Source organism: Buteo buteo, chromosome 20 (genome assembly GCF_964188355.1).
Source record: "Buteo buteo chromosome 20, bButBut1.hap1.1, whole genome shotgun sequence".
NCBI classification, from domain to species: domain Eukaryota; kingdom Metazoa; phylum Chordata; class Aves; order Accipitriformes; family Accipitridae; genus Buteo; species Buteo buteo.
Window position 1 is genome coordinate 11,847,030 of NC_134190.1, and position 19,305 is coordinate 11,866,334.

Sequence of the window (19,305 nt, forward strand, 5' to 3'; positions counted from 1 at the left end):
CCTTCAGTAATGACCAGTTTTACTTTTACTGTAGACCCCAGGAACCCCCTAGTCATTTAAGACTGCCGAAACAGCCTGGGATTAAACAAAGCAGTGATTATTTTTTTTACAGGGCTGTTTTTCCCTAGCAGTCAGAAAGCCATTCAGACACTGGCTCTTCCTTTAGGGTACAGCTAATAAACTTCAGCTGTAGAGAGAAACCTCCAAAGCTGTGGAGTTTCCTAGGAGATGGGAGGCACCTTCTCACCTACTTTCTATAGAGGTCTATGTACCAGTCCATTTAATTTCTTAGTCCAGTAACTGAGGACGCTGTATAGACAGCAGAGTTTTTATACACAGCTCTCATCTTCAGAAAACACTGGACATGCTTTTCAGGCTGGAAGGTACGCTTTAGCCAGAGACAGCAGTATCAAAACCCACGCTATTCCTTACTGCAGAAACCCGATGTTATTCCTTACTCCAGAAAAGGAACATGCTACAAAAATCAGGCAGCATCATTAACAGTGATTAGCATTTGTGCCTATCAGCTTCCTTCTATCCGTAGCAACTGGTAAAATTAATAGACAGGTGGTGATCCTACATGGTACATGGCTAAAAGCAGGTATGTGCTTCAGGCAACACTTTCAACTACTTACAGGAAGAATTTATTTCAAGTTTTTTCATTAAAGCTCTGTACTAGCAGTTGTCTAAAACCATACTAAATTCTTGTCAGTGATTCTTTCCTGCCAAGAACATAATGCCTACCCAGAGGCAACTGCACTGCATGGCAAATGGGAGAGGACAGGACAGTCTTGATGTGTACAAATAATATTCTGCGCCCACTGAAGAACATTCATGGCAGCTGAAGCAGTTTCAAACCACATTATGTCCTCTAATCCTGTGGTCACTTAGTCCTGTTCTGGTTTCTCAGCTCCTATGAAAGGAGTCAGCAGGCTGCCACCAGCAAGGCATCATGCAAACACTTACAGACTCTTACTATTTTCTCAACCTAAGCTTCCAGGACTCAGCAGAAGAGGTGGGAGGACATTACAAGAGGGTTGTTCAGATTTTGAAAGATCCTCCTGTGCCACCATGCTGGCTGGCTGGCTAAGCCCCATCACTCTATCTTTGTTCTGCTCATTGTCCAAAATTACCTAGATGCGTAAGGGAGAATTGACTCAGTTGACTGTAGCTGCAGAGACAATAGGCTGGATCACGAGCAGAAGAAATATGCTTCTGGCCATCATCAAGTCTACAACCAACTGCAGAAAAGGGCTTTCTGCTTCTAGGGGCATAGTTTCCATGATTGGTGCTATCTTCATTTTCCTACTGAAAATGCAGAATCAGAATTCCAATTTCACAAAAATCGTGGATCAGCATAATGAAAAATAATGTGCCTGTACACTATTTTTATGACAAAGCTAGTACTTGTTACTTTTTAAAATGTTTCCTTCTCTAATCTGTGCCTCCAAGAATGTCCATAGCTAAATTTAATAAGCACACAACAAATACTTTAAAACTTCAAAAGTTTATTGCCCAGGATAGCTCACTTGGTGCAGTTAGGTAGGTTTTGTTGTTGTTACATGGAAATAAAGCAAAACAGTAGAAAATACATATGGGTAACAGTAAAACAAAAGCCCAGCCTAGTAACAGCCCTTTATATCCACCAAGTTATACTTAAGAAAATTGCTAGCCAAACAGAAGTAGAGTATCTGGAAGACAGAGCTTTTCATGTTATAGTATAGATTCTAAACCAATATTAAAGGCATTTTCTGTCCACATTGTTAGTAGTTTTTTTGTCATAACAGCAAATTGAAAAAGGTCTATATGGAAAAAAATTAACTACTGCAAGACTTTCAAACCTCAGTTATCAGCTTATGGGTTGACAGTTACAGATAACAGGAGAAGGCACATGACAGTATTTAAAATATACAGAGACCAATTAAAATCCAAACACTAAAAGGAAATGGGAACCGAAACTCAAAATTCACAAACATGACTTTTTGCATCCCCTAATCTATATTCCATAAATCTGCATTCAAGCATTTTACAGCTTTTTCAGAAGAGAAACTGAACACACCCAGGAAAGACAAGGGTTTTGCTTTGGGTTGCTTTCTTGTTGGGTTGTTTGGGGTTTTTCTAAGGAGATGGGATATAGAATCACCTAAATGATATTAAAATGCAGACACATTCCCTCACTTGTTACTAGCGCCCAATAGACCCGCTGCTGAAGGTTGAGTACGAGTAAGAATATGAAGAACTTGCTGATGCATCAAAACTTCCCCTCCTAGACCCGCTGCGTGAGCCGGAACGTGAACCAGAGCGAGAGCCAGAGCGAGAGCCGGGTGCTGAGGAGACATTGTAGGGACTGGATATGCCTTTAGATGAAACAGAGGCTGCTTCCAAGAGTTTAAGCCCGGTGATGTCTTCCACCATTGACCGATTCATTGCATCTTTGTAGGATATTTTCAGTTTGGTCTTGGGGCAGGTCAGAATTTTGGGATAGCTGTTCGTGTCTTGCAATTTCTGGGCAGCGCGACCATCAATCAATCCATTCCTAATGGCTTCTTCAGTACTTATTCTTCCACGCACTTCTGGGTCCACGAGACCTCCAGTGAGGTACTGGAATTCAAGGAATCGCTGCCCAGCCTCGTAAGGCAACCATTTTTCCTTCACTGCTTCAGCAGCTGACATCCTCTTGCGTCCGCCCTTTATGCCTTCAAACCCTATGAAGGCCTTCTGGGCTGGTTTGAGACGCGTGGCCATATCCTGATCAATGATGCCTTGGCTAGTGGCTTCCTGAAGCGAAAGCCTCTGGCCTGTGGTAGGACATATTATGCCCCCTGTGCAGGCCTGGGCTTCAAGTAACCGTTGCCCAGTGATGCTATCCACGATGCCCCGCTGTATAGCTTCTGAAATGGAGATTTTCTCCAAGTTTTCGGTGTCAAATATGGCTGCAATAGGACTGCACTCTTCTGGGGTCTCTGAAAAAGAACCGCTCCTGATCAGTGAAGAAGAACTCCTGACGCTCAGCACTGTGGGAGACCGAGTCACCGACTCATGCCGAAACACCTCATCAGTGCCATTACGGCAGGAAATCATGTCTGCAAACTGCGTCAGGCTTAAACTGCCAGAACGGTACTGGTCAAAAAACTTCCTCTCAACCAGACCTTTATCAATAGCGTCTTGGATGTCATACTGGCTACCGGTTTTTCTGTCGACAAGGACTACTCTACTGCTGCCATCTGATCCTGTAATAGTTATTTCTTCCCACTCACACTCCTGTTCAGCTAGTTCTGTATAGGTGTCATAATCTATGAGGCCTTTGCTGTATGCCTCCTGTACAGACATTTCCCTGTTTGTTTCTGGATCTACAATGACAACCCGGCGTTTCCTAAGGGTGTTCTTCTGTGAGGTGTGCACCACCTTCTTCTTCTCTCTCAGGGGCAGAAGGCAGAGCCCTGTTGCTTCATCCTTTATGCATCTATCTTTCAGCTGCAAGTACGTCAAGTTCTCCTCTGTGTTGGGATCAAAGAACCCTTTGGTGTCATCACTTGGATCACTAAGGATCTGGTTCAGCTCTTCATTGAAGTAGCCACGCTTGTAGGCCGTCTCCACTGGCAAGCGGTAGCTCTCTTTGGGGTCAATGATTCCTCCGGTAGCAATCTGGGCCTCCAGCAAACGAATGCCGTGGCCTCTCTCTATGAGCTCTTTGTTCATTGCTTGAAACAGAGAAATGATGTTTCCAGTTTCTGGGTCTTTGTACCCAGTGACAGCTCTTTCAGCAGAGAGAAGTTTCTCTTTAAACTCAATTCCAACAAGACCTCTTTTGTAAGCTTCCTCAACAGGCAGCCTCACATTGCTGACAGGATCCACTATGAACCCTGTAGCTGCCTGTGCTTCTAGGAGTTCAAGGGCTGTCCCCGGTCTAACCAAACCTATTTTCATAGCCTGGTAAATGCCAAGCTTCTCTTTAGTAGCCTCATTATAGATACCAGCAATACAGCTAGAGCCTTGAAGGAAATCAATAATTCTCGCACTCACTTCTTCCACTGTAATTGCACCTCTTTCCAAATCATTCCTTGTTGATTCCTTAATAATTCCAGCCTCGAGCAGTGCATCTGCTGAGACAGGCTGCCTGATTCCTTGGAATGACATACTCCTCTTCTGCACTGGGAGGAGGAGCAGACCAGTGTGTGGTTCAATTCTACATTTTTCCTTCAACTGCATGTAAGTGACTGCCTTTTTGGTGGTAGGATCAATGAAGTTCTTTGTAGTGCCTTGGCAGTTGTTTAGGATCCTGCACAGGTCTTTGTCAATCAACCCACGAGATAAAGCTATATCTTTGGGTAGGAAGACACTGTTGACAGGATCAACAATCCCTCCTACAGCCAGCTGGGCTTCAAGCAGACGAATCCCAGTTTCTCTGTCAACCAAGTTTTTCTTGATGGCTTCAGATACTGGCACAGTTTTGCCAGAGAAAGGATCTTTAAATCCTGTAATAGCCTTTTCTGCTGTATAGATTTGTTCTCTGTCATCAAAGTCAATCAGATCTCTGGCGATAGCACTGTCCACTGTTAACATCTCATTTCGATGTGGGTCTATCACGCCTCCTGTTGCTGCCTGGGCTTCTAAGAGCAGGACTGCGTTTTCTGCTGTAAGCAGCTGATTCCGTTTGGCCTCAACAAAAGAGTACTTCTGTCTGGGTGAAAGAGACACCCCTGCAATAGCACCTGCCCCTTTGAGGTAGGGTTCAATGTCAGCCGCGACTTCTTCCACTGACCTCTGCCCCTTCAGCAGTTTATCCAGTGTGAGTTTATCTATCAGTTGACACTCATACAGCTGCATTGCTGTAATCTTCTTCCGCAGACCACTGAACAGCAACTTGGAGGCATCGATACAAAAGTCTTCCTCAGTCTGCGTGGATCTGTGGGACCCATATGGGCGTTGCTTGAGTTTTTCAATCTCTCTTTGCAGCCTGAGACGCTCAGACTCCAACTCTGACTGGTTTTTGACAGCGGTCTCTTCCAGTCTGCACCGGTATCTCTCCTCAATGCGTTTGATCTCCATCTGCAGCCTTTCAATCTCACTCCTCAGGGTGTTCTTCTCCCTCTCACTCTTCTCTCTCTCACACTGGATCTTCCTTATGGATTCCTCTGTCCGGGAGTGCTGGCTCTTCCATTGATTGAGGTCATTCAGGATTTGTTGCTTCTCACTTTCCAGGCGTTGCTTCAAACGAGACTCTGATTCCAGGGTAACTTTCAAACGGTTCAGCTCCTCTTCTAATCTCTGCAGCCTGGCTTTGTCTTGCTCCAAAGCACTCATTTTTATCAGCAAGGTTTCTCTTTCTTGCATAATATGACTATATTGATTTTTGGATTCTTGAATCCTATTGGATGCCTACAATTTTAAAGAAGAAATAAACCAAGAGAGGATGGTTAGAGTTTAGGATGGTTAGAGTTATGCTCTCCATTTACAACGCTCATCAGCCTGTCATTTAGCCCACAGCAACCTGCCACTGAAAAACATTCTAGTCGCAGCAGTGCCTTACCCAAGACCATGGATACACATAAACCAGTGAAGATACACTGTCCCTTCACTGACAATGTCTCTCATATTGCCGGAGATTCCATTCTGTTACCCATAACCTTGATTTTCTGCTGATTTAGTTAGCTCTTTATAACTTTTTAATACTTCTCATAGTACACCTACACATACACAGAGCATTCAAGACTCATTAAGAGTCTGATGCTCAGCAGATGTATCCTGGCATAGTCCTACTAACCTGGGTGAATTTGTATCAGCTAAGGACTCATCACACATGGATAAAAAGGAAATATATAACTTAATTTTCACTTTCCTATTAGTTTCACGTTACTCCAAACAATTTTACCTGTGTTGCTTTACATTTTAATTCAATTAATGTCTTCATATATATAAATAAACATAAACAAACACCTACAAGCATGCACATTTGTATGCAGTCCATATTAAACAGAACACAATTTTATACATTTGTAATACATGCATATATATATATATATATGCACAGATGTCAGATAATCCTAAATGTTAGTAGTTTTAAAAAATCAGTATTAAGATTTTTAAAATATAGAAAAACTGAATAAGGGAAAGAATAGTTGAGAATGGGAATGAGAGAAAAATATAAAGGGCAAGTATAGGAAAAAGCAAAGAAACATTTTCACAGGTGCTCACTTGTGTATATTTAAACAGTAGCTCTTTGGACAAGAAAACAGGCAGAAGAATGAAATATGAAAAAGTGTTTTCTTTAACTTGTTTATGCTGTCACCTCAAGTTTAAGAAATAAGGGCCAAGAGTAAAATTTGCAAATGCCCTTAGTGACTCAGGAACATAAATCCCCCAAACAGTTAATGAAATGTAGGCTTTAAGTACCTTACGTACAGCTGACAACATGATCTTTAATCCTCACTTGTAGTCAACACCTTACCCAGCTAAGCAGCACTTTGACAGCTTGTTGGTTCTGGGATTTTTAGCTGGTTTAGTCTGTGATAGCACTCAGGTCAGCCTCAAAGGACTGCTTTAACCCATCCTGGCTGAAACAGCCTGGGGAAGCACACAGCCAGCACGGTACAGCTAAAGCACAGTGGTACTCCATGTACTCTCATCTTTCCCTAGGATGGTTTGGTGGAGACAGGCACAGACCCAGGGTTTCTCCTGGGGCAAGGGCTGAGGCCAAGGCTCAGCTAGACAGTAAGACAGCTTATGGCTCCCTAGCACAGCTCCCAGGGAGTAAAGAGGCTAAGAAAGTGGTCAAATCCTGCCATTTTTGTTTAAAAATGAACAAGGGGAAGTGCCATAAAGGGGATATTAGTCACAAGTACAGTGAACTTAAACAGCAAAGTGTGAATTAAGTTGATTCAAATGGGCACTGCAATTAACTATGTATCTGAGAGACAGTAAAGCTGTGATCAAAATATGTGTGAATACCTCTAGAGCTTGCTTTTGGAATTTTTCAATTTCCTGTCTCAATTTTTCCCTTTCTTTCTGTAAATCATTAATCAACCCCTGAAGTTCCAGGGTTTGCTTGCCGCTTGTCTGAAGCTGATTCTTTAGTTCAGCAATGGCAGTATTTTTCTCATCAACTTCACTTCTGACCATTCTGAGGTCATCGTACTCCAATCTAACATTTCGCAGCTCTTCCTCCAGTAACAAGTGTTCCTTGGTTAGGTTCTCAGTGAGAGACTGAAGCCTTTCAATTTCTATTTTGCACTCATTCAAGTTTTTGCTTTTTTCCTCAGAGGTTTTCTGTAAGTGCTCGTATCGTAGATGAGCCTGTTTTAATTGCTCCTGTTCTTGGACCAACTGACGGCGTAAGGTCTCAATATCAGATGTGTATTTTCTTATCTCCTCCATGTATCTCTGCTTCTCTCTCACATGACCATCTAATACTTCTCTTTGGTGCCTAAGGTCATCTTCATTCCTCTTCTTTACAATAGACACTTCCTCTATCTGCTGTGTGAGATTAGTTATTTTAACTGATTGCTCTCTGAGAGATCTCCTCATGCCTTCTATTTCCTCCTCCAGTTTCTTCCTCCTGGACGTCTCCTCCATTACATTTTTATTCTGCCTGCAAAGTTCCTCCTCCAGCTTATGCTTCTGGATCTGCAAGTCTTTTACAGTGCTCTGGAACTTTGCACTTTCTTGATCCCGGCCTTTTTTCTCTTGCGAAACTCTTTCATAGTCAATTTTCAGTCTGGCCAGTTCCTGCTCTTGGATCCTCAGCTTGTTAATTGTCTCAGTAGCACTTGTGTTTGCTTTCTGCAGGTCAAACTGGACTCTTTTTAACTGACTGTTCTCATCCTCTAGTTCTTTCCTCTGACTTGTTTCTACATCCAACAACTTTCTCAGCCTTTCAATCTCTTTGTTTCTTTCCTTAATGGTCTTAGAAGCATCATCAAGCGACTGTTTGTACCGCATGCTTTCTTCAGAGTGCCTCTGAATAACTTGTTTTAGCTCAATCTCCAGCTGCTGTTTCTTCTGAGAAAGCTCTGAGCCAGCTGCCTTCTGCTGCTGAGCATTCTCTTCTATTTTCCGGAGATTATCTGTTGTTTGACTTATTGTATTCTTCAGTCTCCTAATTTCCTCACACAAATTCCTATTTTCTCTCATGGCATTATCAAGCTGTGTTCTATAATTATTTGTGTCCTCTTCCTTTTGCATGGTGACTTGGTGAATTGTGGTCTTTGTGATATTAATTTCAGTTTCATATTTGTTCTTTAAACTAATAATTTCCTCATCATAACTGTTCCTTACCTTAGCCAACTCATTTTCAAGTTCCCATCGGCTTTTAGCCTCTTCCTGAAGCTGAACCTTTAGCCTTTCCAGCTCCTTAGTTTTATCCTGAATAGTTGAGGCAGCCTCCTCAAGAGCCTGCTTGTATCTTGAGTTGTCTTCACCACGAAGTTGAATGATCTGTTTCAGCTCCAGCTCTAACTGATGCTTTTGCTGTGACACCTCAGAACTGCAAGCCTTGTGCTGAAGAGCATCTTCTTCTGCCCGCCTTCGTTGATCTGTGGTTTGCAGAATGGCATCGTTCAACCTCACAATCTCATCCTTAAGGTCTCTATTTTCTCTTGTCAGTCTGTCAACCTGGGCTCTGAGGCCTTTTGCATCATCATCTTTCTGTGCAGCTATCTGCTGGATTGTAGTCTTCTTGATATTAATTTCTGTTTCATACTTGTTCTTTAAATTACTCATCTCCTCACTAAACTGGTTCCTTACCTTAGCCAGCTCATTTTCATATTCCCTCTTCCGTGTGCCTTCGTCCTGAAGAAGAACCCTTAATCTTTCTATCTCGTACTCCTTCTCCTTGATGACCTTCTCAGACTCTAACTTTTGCCAACCAAGGCTGTCTTTCTCGTTTTGTCTTGTTTTCTGCAGCTGGTCATAGTCATTCTTCTGCTGCTCATATCTATCCTCCAGCAACTTCCTTTTCCTTTTCTCATCTTCAGTCTCATAAGTCAGTCTGGTTATTCTGTCATTTAGATCTTTTATTTGGGCATAGCATTTGTCCAGGTTTTGCTTAGCAGAATTGCCATCCATTTCAGCTTGTCTTTTCATCTCCTCCAAACTCATCAGCTTTGCCTTCAGCTGAGAAATGTCCATCTGGTACTTCTGCAGATTTTGCTCCAGGAATTTGTGTTTGTTGTTTGTCTCTGAATTTGAATCCCTGGCAAGCCTGAGTTCTTCTTCCAGGAGTTCAATTTTGGTGTTTTTCATCTGCAAAATGATAGCAGAAAAACAAACAAATCCACATAAACACTTGTGACGACTGTTTCAAAATCATCACATGCAATACAATATACATTTGTAACACTGACAACTAACAAAGCATTTTTTTCTCTGCTTCAGTGAGAGCTCAAAGTCCTTTTTTACTTAATGTCATGAAGACAAATTCTGGAATCCTTATTTAATCAGTCAAACTTATTCAGAAGTCAGTATCATGACTTTCAGAGGGGAAATGGTACTTGATGGGGGGGAGGGAGATGCAATACAGATAGTAAAATCTGATGTACCAAGAGTTCACCAGCAAAGTACTAAATAGCCTTCTTTAGAACCTACATCATTTTCAAATAGGTGATTCACATTCCATATTCCTCTTAAATGAGCCTCTCTGTTTCCACTGAGCTGTGTCAAATCAGGAGTTACTCCATTTGAAACACTTTAGATCATGGCCTGAAATGAGGTGTGGCCCCTTAACCACAAGGAGCAAGTTTTCAGCACTAAGATAACTGTACTCTCACTGAGGTCAAGGCTGTGATGGGCAGAGAAGGACCTCTTGTGTGCTTGGATGCACACCTCCTATTTACCAAGAAGGCTAGTGTTCTCCACCTCACACGTGACCTTGGAGGTAACTTTGCACGATACTGTACTCTTTGACAAAAGATGCATGAAACTGCTTATATGCCTCCTTCACGGGACACCCCTGAGCTCAGTGTTTAGTTTTGTGGACTGTTTTGCACTGTACTTAAGCAGTAAGTCTTTCATCAGTGATAGCTTGCTAACCTCTGATAAAAATAGAAGGTAAAGAAAATAAAAGAGTCAGATTACCTTCAAGTCCTCCATGCTCTTTAACATTTCACTTAAGAATCTGTAATAATCTCCTGATCTTGTAAGAAGCTCTATGTAGCGAGACTGAGCCTCACTAGCCTTGAAAAGAAAGAGAATTGTTAACAGCTTGTACTACAGAGTTAGATATGAACACACCTATGTCTCAGATCATTTAAAGGATTCCAATCCACTTGAGAAAACATTATCACTTGACAAAGTAAAAAGCAAATTCTCCTCCTCACAAATTCACATGACTTTCTGGGGACCCCAAATGTATAAATTCTTCCTTCTGATAAACCCACACCTTCCTTTTCAAGATTATTTTCCCCTGCGGCTGATGTGATATTAAATCCAAGGCTTCATCCCCTCGTTCATCATGCTCTTCCTGTCTGACAGTCACAAGTAACCCAAGTTAAACTTTTAATAGTGGTTAATTCCCAGGTTGGAAGTGACTAAACCACCGGGGGCATGAATCTTACTTTCTCACAATATGTATGCAATGGACATTGAATAGGAATGAGGTAAATTTCTGAGGGCTAATCTACTGTCTAAATGAGCCCAAGTATGATTTTACAGCACAGTGACTATTCTGCACTAATTTCTTGTGCTTAGGTGCTTAGTACACATTACCAATGACAGCGCTAATTATTAGAATACAGCTGGATATAACTCACAATGACTCATACAGACAAACAAATGTATTCAAAAGACTGATGGGGAGGAAAGAAAGATACCTCTTGTAGAATCAGCACTGCAGGAGACTGAACCACACTCTTCTTGATAGGTATGTTGAGCAATGTTTCTAATCCAGAACTGTAGGAAGCAACCTGTAGTTCATAATCCTGTAAAACAACAGGGAAAGGTAAGACCTATTTAGCAACTGTCAAGGAAGTCTGGGAATCTGGATTTCCCAAAACCCAGATAAAATTTTGGGGTTGTTCTGTGGTGGGTTTTTTTTTAATAAAAAGCTACATTATCCCTTGTTTGTATCTCTGGCCACATACAGATGATCCTCCATCATAAACAGAAGTCCATCAGTTCAAATACCACTGTGGAGACTCATGGAGGAGAATGACAAAGGGAAAAAGAGAAAAAAAATTTTACAAAAAAGGGAAGATACACTTTTCCGTTAGTTGAGGGCTACCCAGAGGTGAAAAAGATTGATGGGAGCAACTGGTCTAGGTACTGTTATCAACCAAAACTTCATCAGAAATAACTGTCTCTGCATCTCTTTCATATCATGTAAGCCACATCACGTATATAGCAAGATCTTTGTCACAGAAAGCTAGGCTGAGCTGGAGAAAGCACAGATATAAGGATAACATAAAAATACAAAGACCACAAAACCATTCCCTGTATATCTTCTTGGTTTTCATGGCTATTGCACACCATTCCTCCTGCTAATCTGCATTTGTCTTGCCTCCTAGACCAGATCCTAATCAGACCTAATTCCTAAACTACCAATCTGTTCTCTAGTCCCTTATTTTTTTAACATGTGAACTGGAAAGTTTGGTCTGGCTAGAAAGAGGCTTTGATTCTTCTGAAGAGAAGCTCTCACTGGTATCTCCTGCAACATCCTGTAGTCTTCAGGTGGCAAGTACATAAATTGCTTTCATTATATTTTGTACACACAAGTGCTTCACCCCAGCAATTTCTGCACACACACATCAGGGAGCCGACATTTCACCTGCCAGCAGAGCAGAGACAATGGGATGCGCCTGACCATGAAAAACCACACCCCATAAAAATGCTGAAATCCAAGTACCTTAATTGCAGCTGAACACTGATCTGCATGCTTGAGAAGCTCCTCAACTTTGTCTCGCTTCCCACAGATTTCACTGTGCAAGTTCTGTCAAGAAAAAAAGTGAGCTGTGAAACACTCCCTCAAGATTTACCAGTTATTTCCTCCTGTACACACTGCCTCCATCAGAAGGCACTGGCAGTATGAGACCACTGGGACCCCAGAGGTTGAGACCTGAAATGACCTGTAGCCATGCAGTTTTTACAACAGCAAGCTCTCTGTGCATGAGAAGGTTGTTCTCAGAAAGAGCACCTAGCAACTGAGCAACCCCCAGGACTCGGGAGGGAGAGTTCCTTGACTTCAGCTTAGATGTATTTCCTCACTTTTTATTTTTGTGCTATAATTTGTCCCATAATTTGCGCCATCATGCAATCCCTTGAGTTAATTCAAAGCTGACGTGTAAAGGTGTCAGTGATCATGTAGGAGCCAAAACTGGTCTTGTTCATAATTGTAGCAGTGCTGACAGAAAGTAATAAGGATAATATTTCCTCTCTCCCGCCTTCTACACATGCAGTGTTTCTGCGTAGCTTGCATACTTTATAATTCAAAACAGGCCACTGTATTGCAGACTGCATGGATACTGGTATTTTCTGAATAGCAAAACAATTTAAAATCCAGATAACTGAAGACGACTCATTCAGGTGCCGCATACCTTCTGATCGTGTAGGTATCTCATGATAGTGTTGCAATCGCACAGCTTCATGGACTCGATAGAATCCTGCCTGCGCTTGGCATCACAGATCCACTTGCACAGAGCCTGGTAGAGATCTCGGTAAGTTTTCAGCTGTTTGATCTGCCTTTCTAAATCCCATGATCTAGAAAAAAAACAGGGAAAACTGTCAAAATGGAAGGTGCATTCTCCTTCTCTCTCTTTAAACATTTTTCAGAAATAAGACAGTAATAAATTAGGTAAAACTATAGGAAGCTCTAAAAGGACATTCTGAACAAAAATTTCAAATAAATGAGAATTGTACTGGTTTTAAGTCACCCAACATGGGTTTTTAGTGCCTCACTTTTGAGTAACTCTGCAATACACAGAGGCTGGCACTTTCTGTCAACTGAGGGATGGATAAAACCTTGCAGTGATAAGAATCAAGTTCACTGACTTCAGTACTCTTGTTCTCAGTTTTCACCAAAACACCCAGCAACAGTCAATTTTTATTAATAGGACTAGATTTTGGCCTCAAGTAAAACCAAAACAAACCACACCCCCAAAAAAACTACAATCAGAATATGCCTTCAGTTCAATAAAGCATTAGAAAAAAATTGTTGGGATTTTTTTTTACCTAATTTTTAGTGTTAATTTTTTAACCCTCAGGTATAGGGTATTCAGGAATAAGCATGGTTGCTTTGTTTGAGAGGGGAAAATGCTGACACTGTAAGTACTTAATCCAGGAACATTAGCAAGAATAAAATAAAATTATTAGAACAACTCCTTAGCACATAGGTTAGACATTTACATGACTACATTTTCCTACTTGGTCTTACACAATCCCTTTTAAAATATGTTCAACCTGTTCACAGTTGCTCTAGTCTTATTGCCCTAAAAGTCATCATTTGTCCTCTGGAGAGATGATTAGTGCACAACAGTTCTTTTAGACTCGCTGTTAAGATGATCTTAGTAGCAATAGCAGTAAGGAAGAAGCTATTAGGAAATACGAGCAAACCTGTTATCTATCTGCTTATCAGCTCTCTGCCAGCGGTCTATTAGCTGGGTAACTTTGTCACAGAACTTTCCAATGTCCATGTCATACAGGGTATATGACTGGCAAGACTGTGAGTGAATCTGAAGTGTTTTCTGCAGCTCATTTTCCAGGGTATTCAGTAGTGACTTTTTCATGTTTAGGTCTGCTTTCATTTTCTGGAGAAAAAACAAAATGCTGTCATACATTTTATCCTTGGGAGGATACTCAAATTTAACCTTCAACAGCATGCACAATGTGTTGGGATCTAAAGATTTTGTTTCTAATTAAGTAACGTATGTACACTGATGTCAGCTGGACTTAATATATTTAAAGTGAAACACCTACTTTGGTAAAAAGCTTAAGAATGTGTTTAAAGTTAGACTCACTCTTAAATAATTTGCTAAACTAAAGCCCTCTGCTGTCATATTCTGTATCTAACATTTCAGTTTCTCAGAACTATGTAGAGCAGTTACCAAAAAAAACTCCAAAAAACCCACCCCCAAAAAAACAGGAAGAGCCTGCCTTGTTTGTTCCTAGAAACAATTGACTAGAAAATTTCACTGAAGTGTAAAAGATTCCTGCACTTGCAATAGCTGTAGAATCAAGCCTCAGGATTGGCATATCCAGTTTTTAAATGTTATCTAAAAAACTGCACAGTTTGTGGGTTTTTTTCCTGTTTACATGTTTATAAACATCTTCCATGAAGACGTTTCTTCACACACACACTTGTTTGTGTGCATATACTCGCATACTGTAGGGTATCACCAAATGGCATCTACCGTGCAGGCGGTGGTCTGCCTTGCAGCCCCGAGTCACAGGGATGACTGCATTCTTCAATAACATGCTCAAGCATTTTTTTTTTGTGCAGCTCAAATTTACACCAGCTAAGAACAACACCCAGCAACTGAACTGCAGCTCTCATGTAACATGATAAAAAGGTAACCTGGTTGTGCTCCATTCGTGCCACCTACACACTTTTCCCTATTACACCTGAGAACAGGAAAGAATGGAAGAGTCCCTATTCTCCCAAAGGCTTTCAGTGCACAAAAGGACCAGTTCAACATCAGATAAAGTACTGGTTCTGTGAGCCAACTTTGTGCTCAGCAAAGCAGTTACTCTTTGCCTTCTCCCCTTGTACAGGATGGATAGTTCTCACTAAGATTTGAAACTGACTCTATGGCAAAACCAGGACACACAATAATACTCAGATTTACTTGTACAACTAGATGACAGCAAGGGCAACTAACAAGCCTTTTTGTAAGAAAGGAGGTATTGCCTTCAAATCTAGCTTCATATATGATACAAATAAACACATATAATTTTGTACAAAAATGGATTATGGAGACCTTCCATGCCACTGGCTTTGCTGTGGGGGCAGCAACAACTAGGGGATGGAAGAAGTAGTAACCCATACATTCCTTGAAATAATTTGAAAAAGCATTGTATGTCTATGTCATAAAATACAACAGGATCAGCATTTCCATCTCCTGTGGTTTCAGAAGGGTTTCAACCAGCTCAATAGGCCAGTGCTAGCAGCTACAAATTTTGCCTTGCTGTGTCCTTGGGTCTTGGCCTCTCACCTTCAGACAAGCCCGGTAAGCCTCCACTTTATCGAGATCCAAAGGAACAGTCTCCTCTTCAGACAGTCTGATTTCAAAAACTCTGATCACATCTTCTGTTTGTAGAATAATCTGGAGCAGACACCTCAGTGCATTCAAGCTAAAATAAATAATACAAGACAAATCCATAATGGACTGGGACAGGAAAGGTGATTATTTCTAATTAATTGCAGATCATTAGTTACAGAGAATAGACAATACGTAAGAAATTTCAGTGATACCCATGATTCTCACTTCTTTTTTTTTAAGTCTTTCAGAAAAGAGAAAAATTCACATAAGTGTCTGTTTCTACCCACATGTACAGCATTTGTAGGAAAGAAGATGTAATTTTACACTGCTGGTAACAAAAGGCAGGTTTCTGGACCAAGAATTATAGAAGAAAGTGAATGATTTATTGCTATAACATCGATTTTCTTACCTGTCTAAGTAGCCAGCAGAAACACCATTAATATTTTCCAGTTTTTGAAATAGGGCATTTATCTCTGACTGCAAGTACACATACTTTTCACAGCCTCTGAAGTTAGGCAGCAAGTCCTTATGCTTATTGAGGGTTTCAGCCATTATTTGAGAGTCATTCTGCACACCCTAAGGAAAGAGAATGCCTGATTTACACATTTTTGGTGGCTGAATGAACATTCTACAGCACATATGCAATTGGTATCCTTATCCAGATAGTCTGCTGCTATCTAACCAGCTTGACTGAGGACTCAAGCAGTGCCTGAGCTTGCTTTCTTCAAGGTAACATTGGGCAGTTTCTTTTTAGCACAGTCCACAACAGGTAATACCTCTTTTTGAGCACCTCGTCCACTCTGAAACTCAGCTCTGTTTGAAAGCAAAGCCCTTTACTGCCAGCTGCCTACTGCACTCAGTAGATGTGTCAAGGTCCTTCTGCTCTTAAGACCTTTGCAACCTCATTGCCTCAGGGGAATTTCTCATATGCTGAACTTGTTCTCTTTTGTTACTAATCTTCTCTCTCCAGTCTCCTTCAAATCTTAATGTCCACTTGACATCACGCTTTCTGTATTCTTTGTCTGACAGAATGTAACTTCTAAAATCCAACAGTCAAATTCTTCTACTTAGATGCTAAACTCCAATCCAAATCATCATGGTTAGCTTCCAATTGAGAATTTTCTGCACAGGATGTGTGTCTTGCCCAGCTGATCAGAAACACAACTGCAGTATGCTCTGCAGCAGAGTCATACTGAACTTGAGATGCTCAAAGAAAAACACCCACAGTTACCTCTAAATCCTTTATTCTGACTGAAAAGTCATGCACAGCCCCTTGATCCACTCCAAGAGGAGCTCTTTGAACCATCTGAATCTCAGCAGCTTCGATCTGACGCCGAAGCTTCTGAAGCTCCATCAGCAGCCAGGCCTCCTGCTTCTCATATTCTCGGTTTCTCTCATTAACAATAATGGTGCTTGAGGAACCCACAGGACAGCTTTCAGTTGGGACAACTGTAAAACAAATTGGGTAAATGTCAACTGCCAGAGAACTGAGCACTACATATAGAAAGCCAATGTAGTGCCCAAGTGACCTAAGCACTGAATTGATCTGCAGAACTAAGAACAGGAAGATTTGGGCCCTTATGCAGCTGTTTCAAGGAATGAAATATCTCCTTCACAAAAAGACAAACCTGCTTCCTCAAATGCAGCAGTGAGATTTTGCTTCCTAATAACTGAAAACATTTCAGATGGACTAAAATTCCTCTCATTTTCCCAGCAAGTTCATGGAACTTTGGAGGACTATTCCCAGGTTCACATCAAAGGAAGGAAGAACAAAACATACCCTTCCTTGTGCATGGCCAGTTTTGTTATGTTGGGAGACAGCAGTACGATTCTCAAAAAGGTTTCCATTCATAAGTTTAGGAGAACATTTTCACATGGAAAGAATATACCACCATCTGAACAAAGAAACTCCAGCAGTCCAATCTCTACAAAAACCAGGAGGACGACAAACCTGTTTGTGGCTGCCGTGACTGACTGGGCAGTTGTATAATCAAGGTTTGGTAGTGCTTCTGAGCATCAGTGAACTGAGTCTGGATCTTTCGTTTGTCTTCATCGCCAAACATCTCTGAGCCTTGGCTGTTCCTGAGGAATTCTTGATAATGGATCTCCAGGTCAGTTATTATTTTCTGGTAATCTTCCTTACGCATTGTTTTCAGCTGAATTGAGGAAGAAGAAAATTTTGAAAGAAGCAGCAATTGAAGAAGGCTTATGACTAGTTAGTCATTAAGGAACAAACAAATACAACTATATTAAAAAAAAAAAAACAAAACCAACAAAGGAATCACATTTTAGAATAAAATCTAACCGGGCTGCCTCTAAAAGTACAGTGCTAAAAGTGGCATTTGAGCTAATCTGTTCTTGTTATAATCATTTCATAACTTAAGAAATTATACATCTTACTCTGTCTACCCATTCCCTTGCATAGTGGGAACAAGTACAGCAAGTATGTAATAAAACCCCTCAACTAATCTTCCTGTTTATCCATACCATATCTGAATGGGAAAGCATGTTTCCTCTCCTTTAATAAAACCACAACTTCCACATATAACCGTTTGTGCAACCCAGCAAAAGGAAGGCCCATGGTTTTGCAGAACATACATCTGCACAGGACACAGCAAGCACTATTTGGGACAGCAGAGGGCAGGTCATGGATGTCCCTGGTCTACAGGGAAGGCCAGCTGGATTCTTACCTTGGCAATAGTCATTGCCCTGATTTTCTCAATGTCGATCATGCAATAATGCCAAGACACCAGGCTCTTCATGTTGATATACAGCTGGTTCCACAAAGCTAAAATAGCTTCATAGTATTGCTCAATTCTGAGATGAGAAAAGAAATTACATGGTCAAAATGTGCCTGTCCTTGCAGCATAGCTACAAAACATTCAAAGAAACATCCACCAGATATGGAGTGTGTTGAGGCTTGTTCTCTACTTGAAAAAAAAATCTTGGAAATTAATTTATCCATGACTTTCGTTATTAGAGATGAGGAAAAACCTTGTAGAAGTTAAATTTTAAATATTTTTAGATCCCAACCCAGATCCCAGCAAGCTTCACTGAAGTGAATTTCCTCAAATCAAGGGTCTAGTCCTTAATCCCCCACCCTTATAGGGTGAGGGGGCACTGTGATCAAGGCACAGACCAGATTTTGTGATTGGTTGCTATTTTGAGTAAACTATTCTATCTACTCCCAGTGGTAGGTGTCCAAACCCAGGCAGCAACTCACTTGGTAGCAAGATCCACTGCTAACGGATTGGGAGGTGGGATGATAAGACTAACAGATGGCACCAGCATATCTACTCCTCCAGGGCCAGTCACCAGCCACTTGCTGCGCTCATTATTGTCCTTCAGGATACATTCATCTCCTTTGCGCACCGTTTTCTGTAAGGAATGCAGAACGACATTTTTTTCTTTAGTTAAGTAAGATGGGGCTTCTAGGAGAGACAGACAAGGAAGATGCATCTAGATCACAGAAGTGGGAGTGCTTCCCAGCTGCCAGGTCTGGGTGTGCATCTTGGCTTCACACTGGGCAAGAAATCAGTACAGATCAACCCTTTCTCCCTGAATCTGGTTTCCATGTGAAGAAAACCCAAGAAAACCAAGAGGGAGCCACAGAACACTCTGAGCAGTTGCCAGTCCAGTTGATCATCAGACTTGGGGCTTGCCATGACAGATATCAAAGACTGAGCGTGACACATGGCCACAGTAAGCTATGCAACCATGTGTGGCTGTAGAGCTGGAGACATATTCCTGTATGTATGTGAGCTGGAGGCCTAAGGATGCTTAGTGCTGCATCCATATTTGCAAAAGGACTGGGAGTGAGCACAGCAGAGCTCGATCCACCAGCCCCAGCTGCCAGAAATCCTGACACGATACAGCCATGGGTGTGCCCATGGTGCAGGTTACAACCCACTCACATCCAAGAGGGGAGGCTCTTCCTATCATTTATCCTGACAGAACTCTATCTGCATCATACCTCTGCAGCCAGCAAATACGGTTTTTGACATAACTAGTAAAAGGCCACATGCTTTGCATTGATCTGAGCATGCAGGGACTCCAGACTTGTCTGGGCTTACCTTCATCTGAGCAGAATTTAGCTTGCTTAAAGTAAGAGCAATTGCCA

General features: G+C 41.5%; 1 protein-coding gene across 3 annotated transcripts in view; it reads right to left on the bottom strand.

The window, feature by feature from the left end:
• Positions 1 to 1,488: 1,488 nt before the first annotated feature.
• DSP (desmoplakin) overlaps positions 1,489 to 19,305 on the bottom strand; it is a 39,755-nt gene continuing 21,938 nt past the window's right edge. Inside the window, exons 12-24 of one of the 3 annotated variants that reach the window (XM_075052027.1) lie at positions 18,409 to 18,563; positions 17,876 to 18,002; positions 17,137 to 17,341; positions 16,417 to 16,634; positions 15,595 to 15,761; positions 15,138 to 15,276; positions 13,540 to 13,733; positions 12,525 to 12,687; positions 11,837 to 11,920; positions 10,806 to 10,913; positions 10,072 to 10,170; positions 8,743 to 9,240; positions 1,489 to 5,379 (exon numbers count right to left, since the gene is read on the bottom strand). In XM_075052027.1, the coding sequence (XP_074908128.1) occupies positions 2,185 to 5,379; positions 8,743 to 9,240; positions 10,072 to 10,170; positions 10,806 to 10,913; positions 11,837 to 11,920; positions 12,525 to 12,687; positions 13,540 to 13,733; positions 15,138 to 15,276; positions 15,595 to 15,761; positions 16,417 to 16,634; positions 17,137 to 17,341; positions 17,876 to 18,002; positions 18,409 to 18,563 (5,352 nt within the window). In that variant the 3' untranslated portion in view covers positions 1,489 to 2,184. Of the gene's footprint in view, positions 5,380 to 6,948; positions 9,241 to 10,071; positions 10,171 to 10,805; positions 10,914 to 11,836; positions 11,921 to 12,524; positions 12,688 to 13,539; positions 13,734 to 15,137; positions 15,277 to 15,594; positions 15,762 to 16,416; positions 16,635 to 17,136; positions 17,342 to 17,875; positions 18,003 to 18,408; positions 18,564 to 19,305 lie in introns of all 3 variants that reach the window. The other 2 variants (XM_075052025.1, XM_075052026.1) reach the window with 2 other exon arrangements.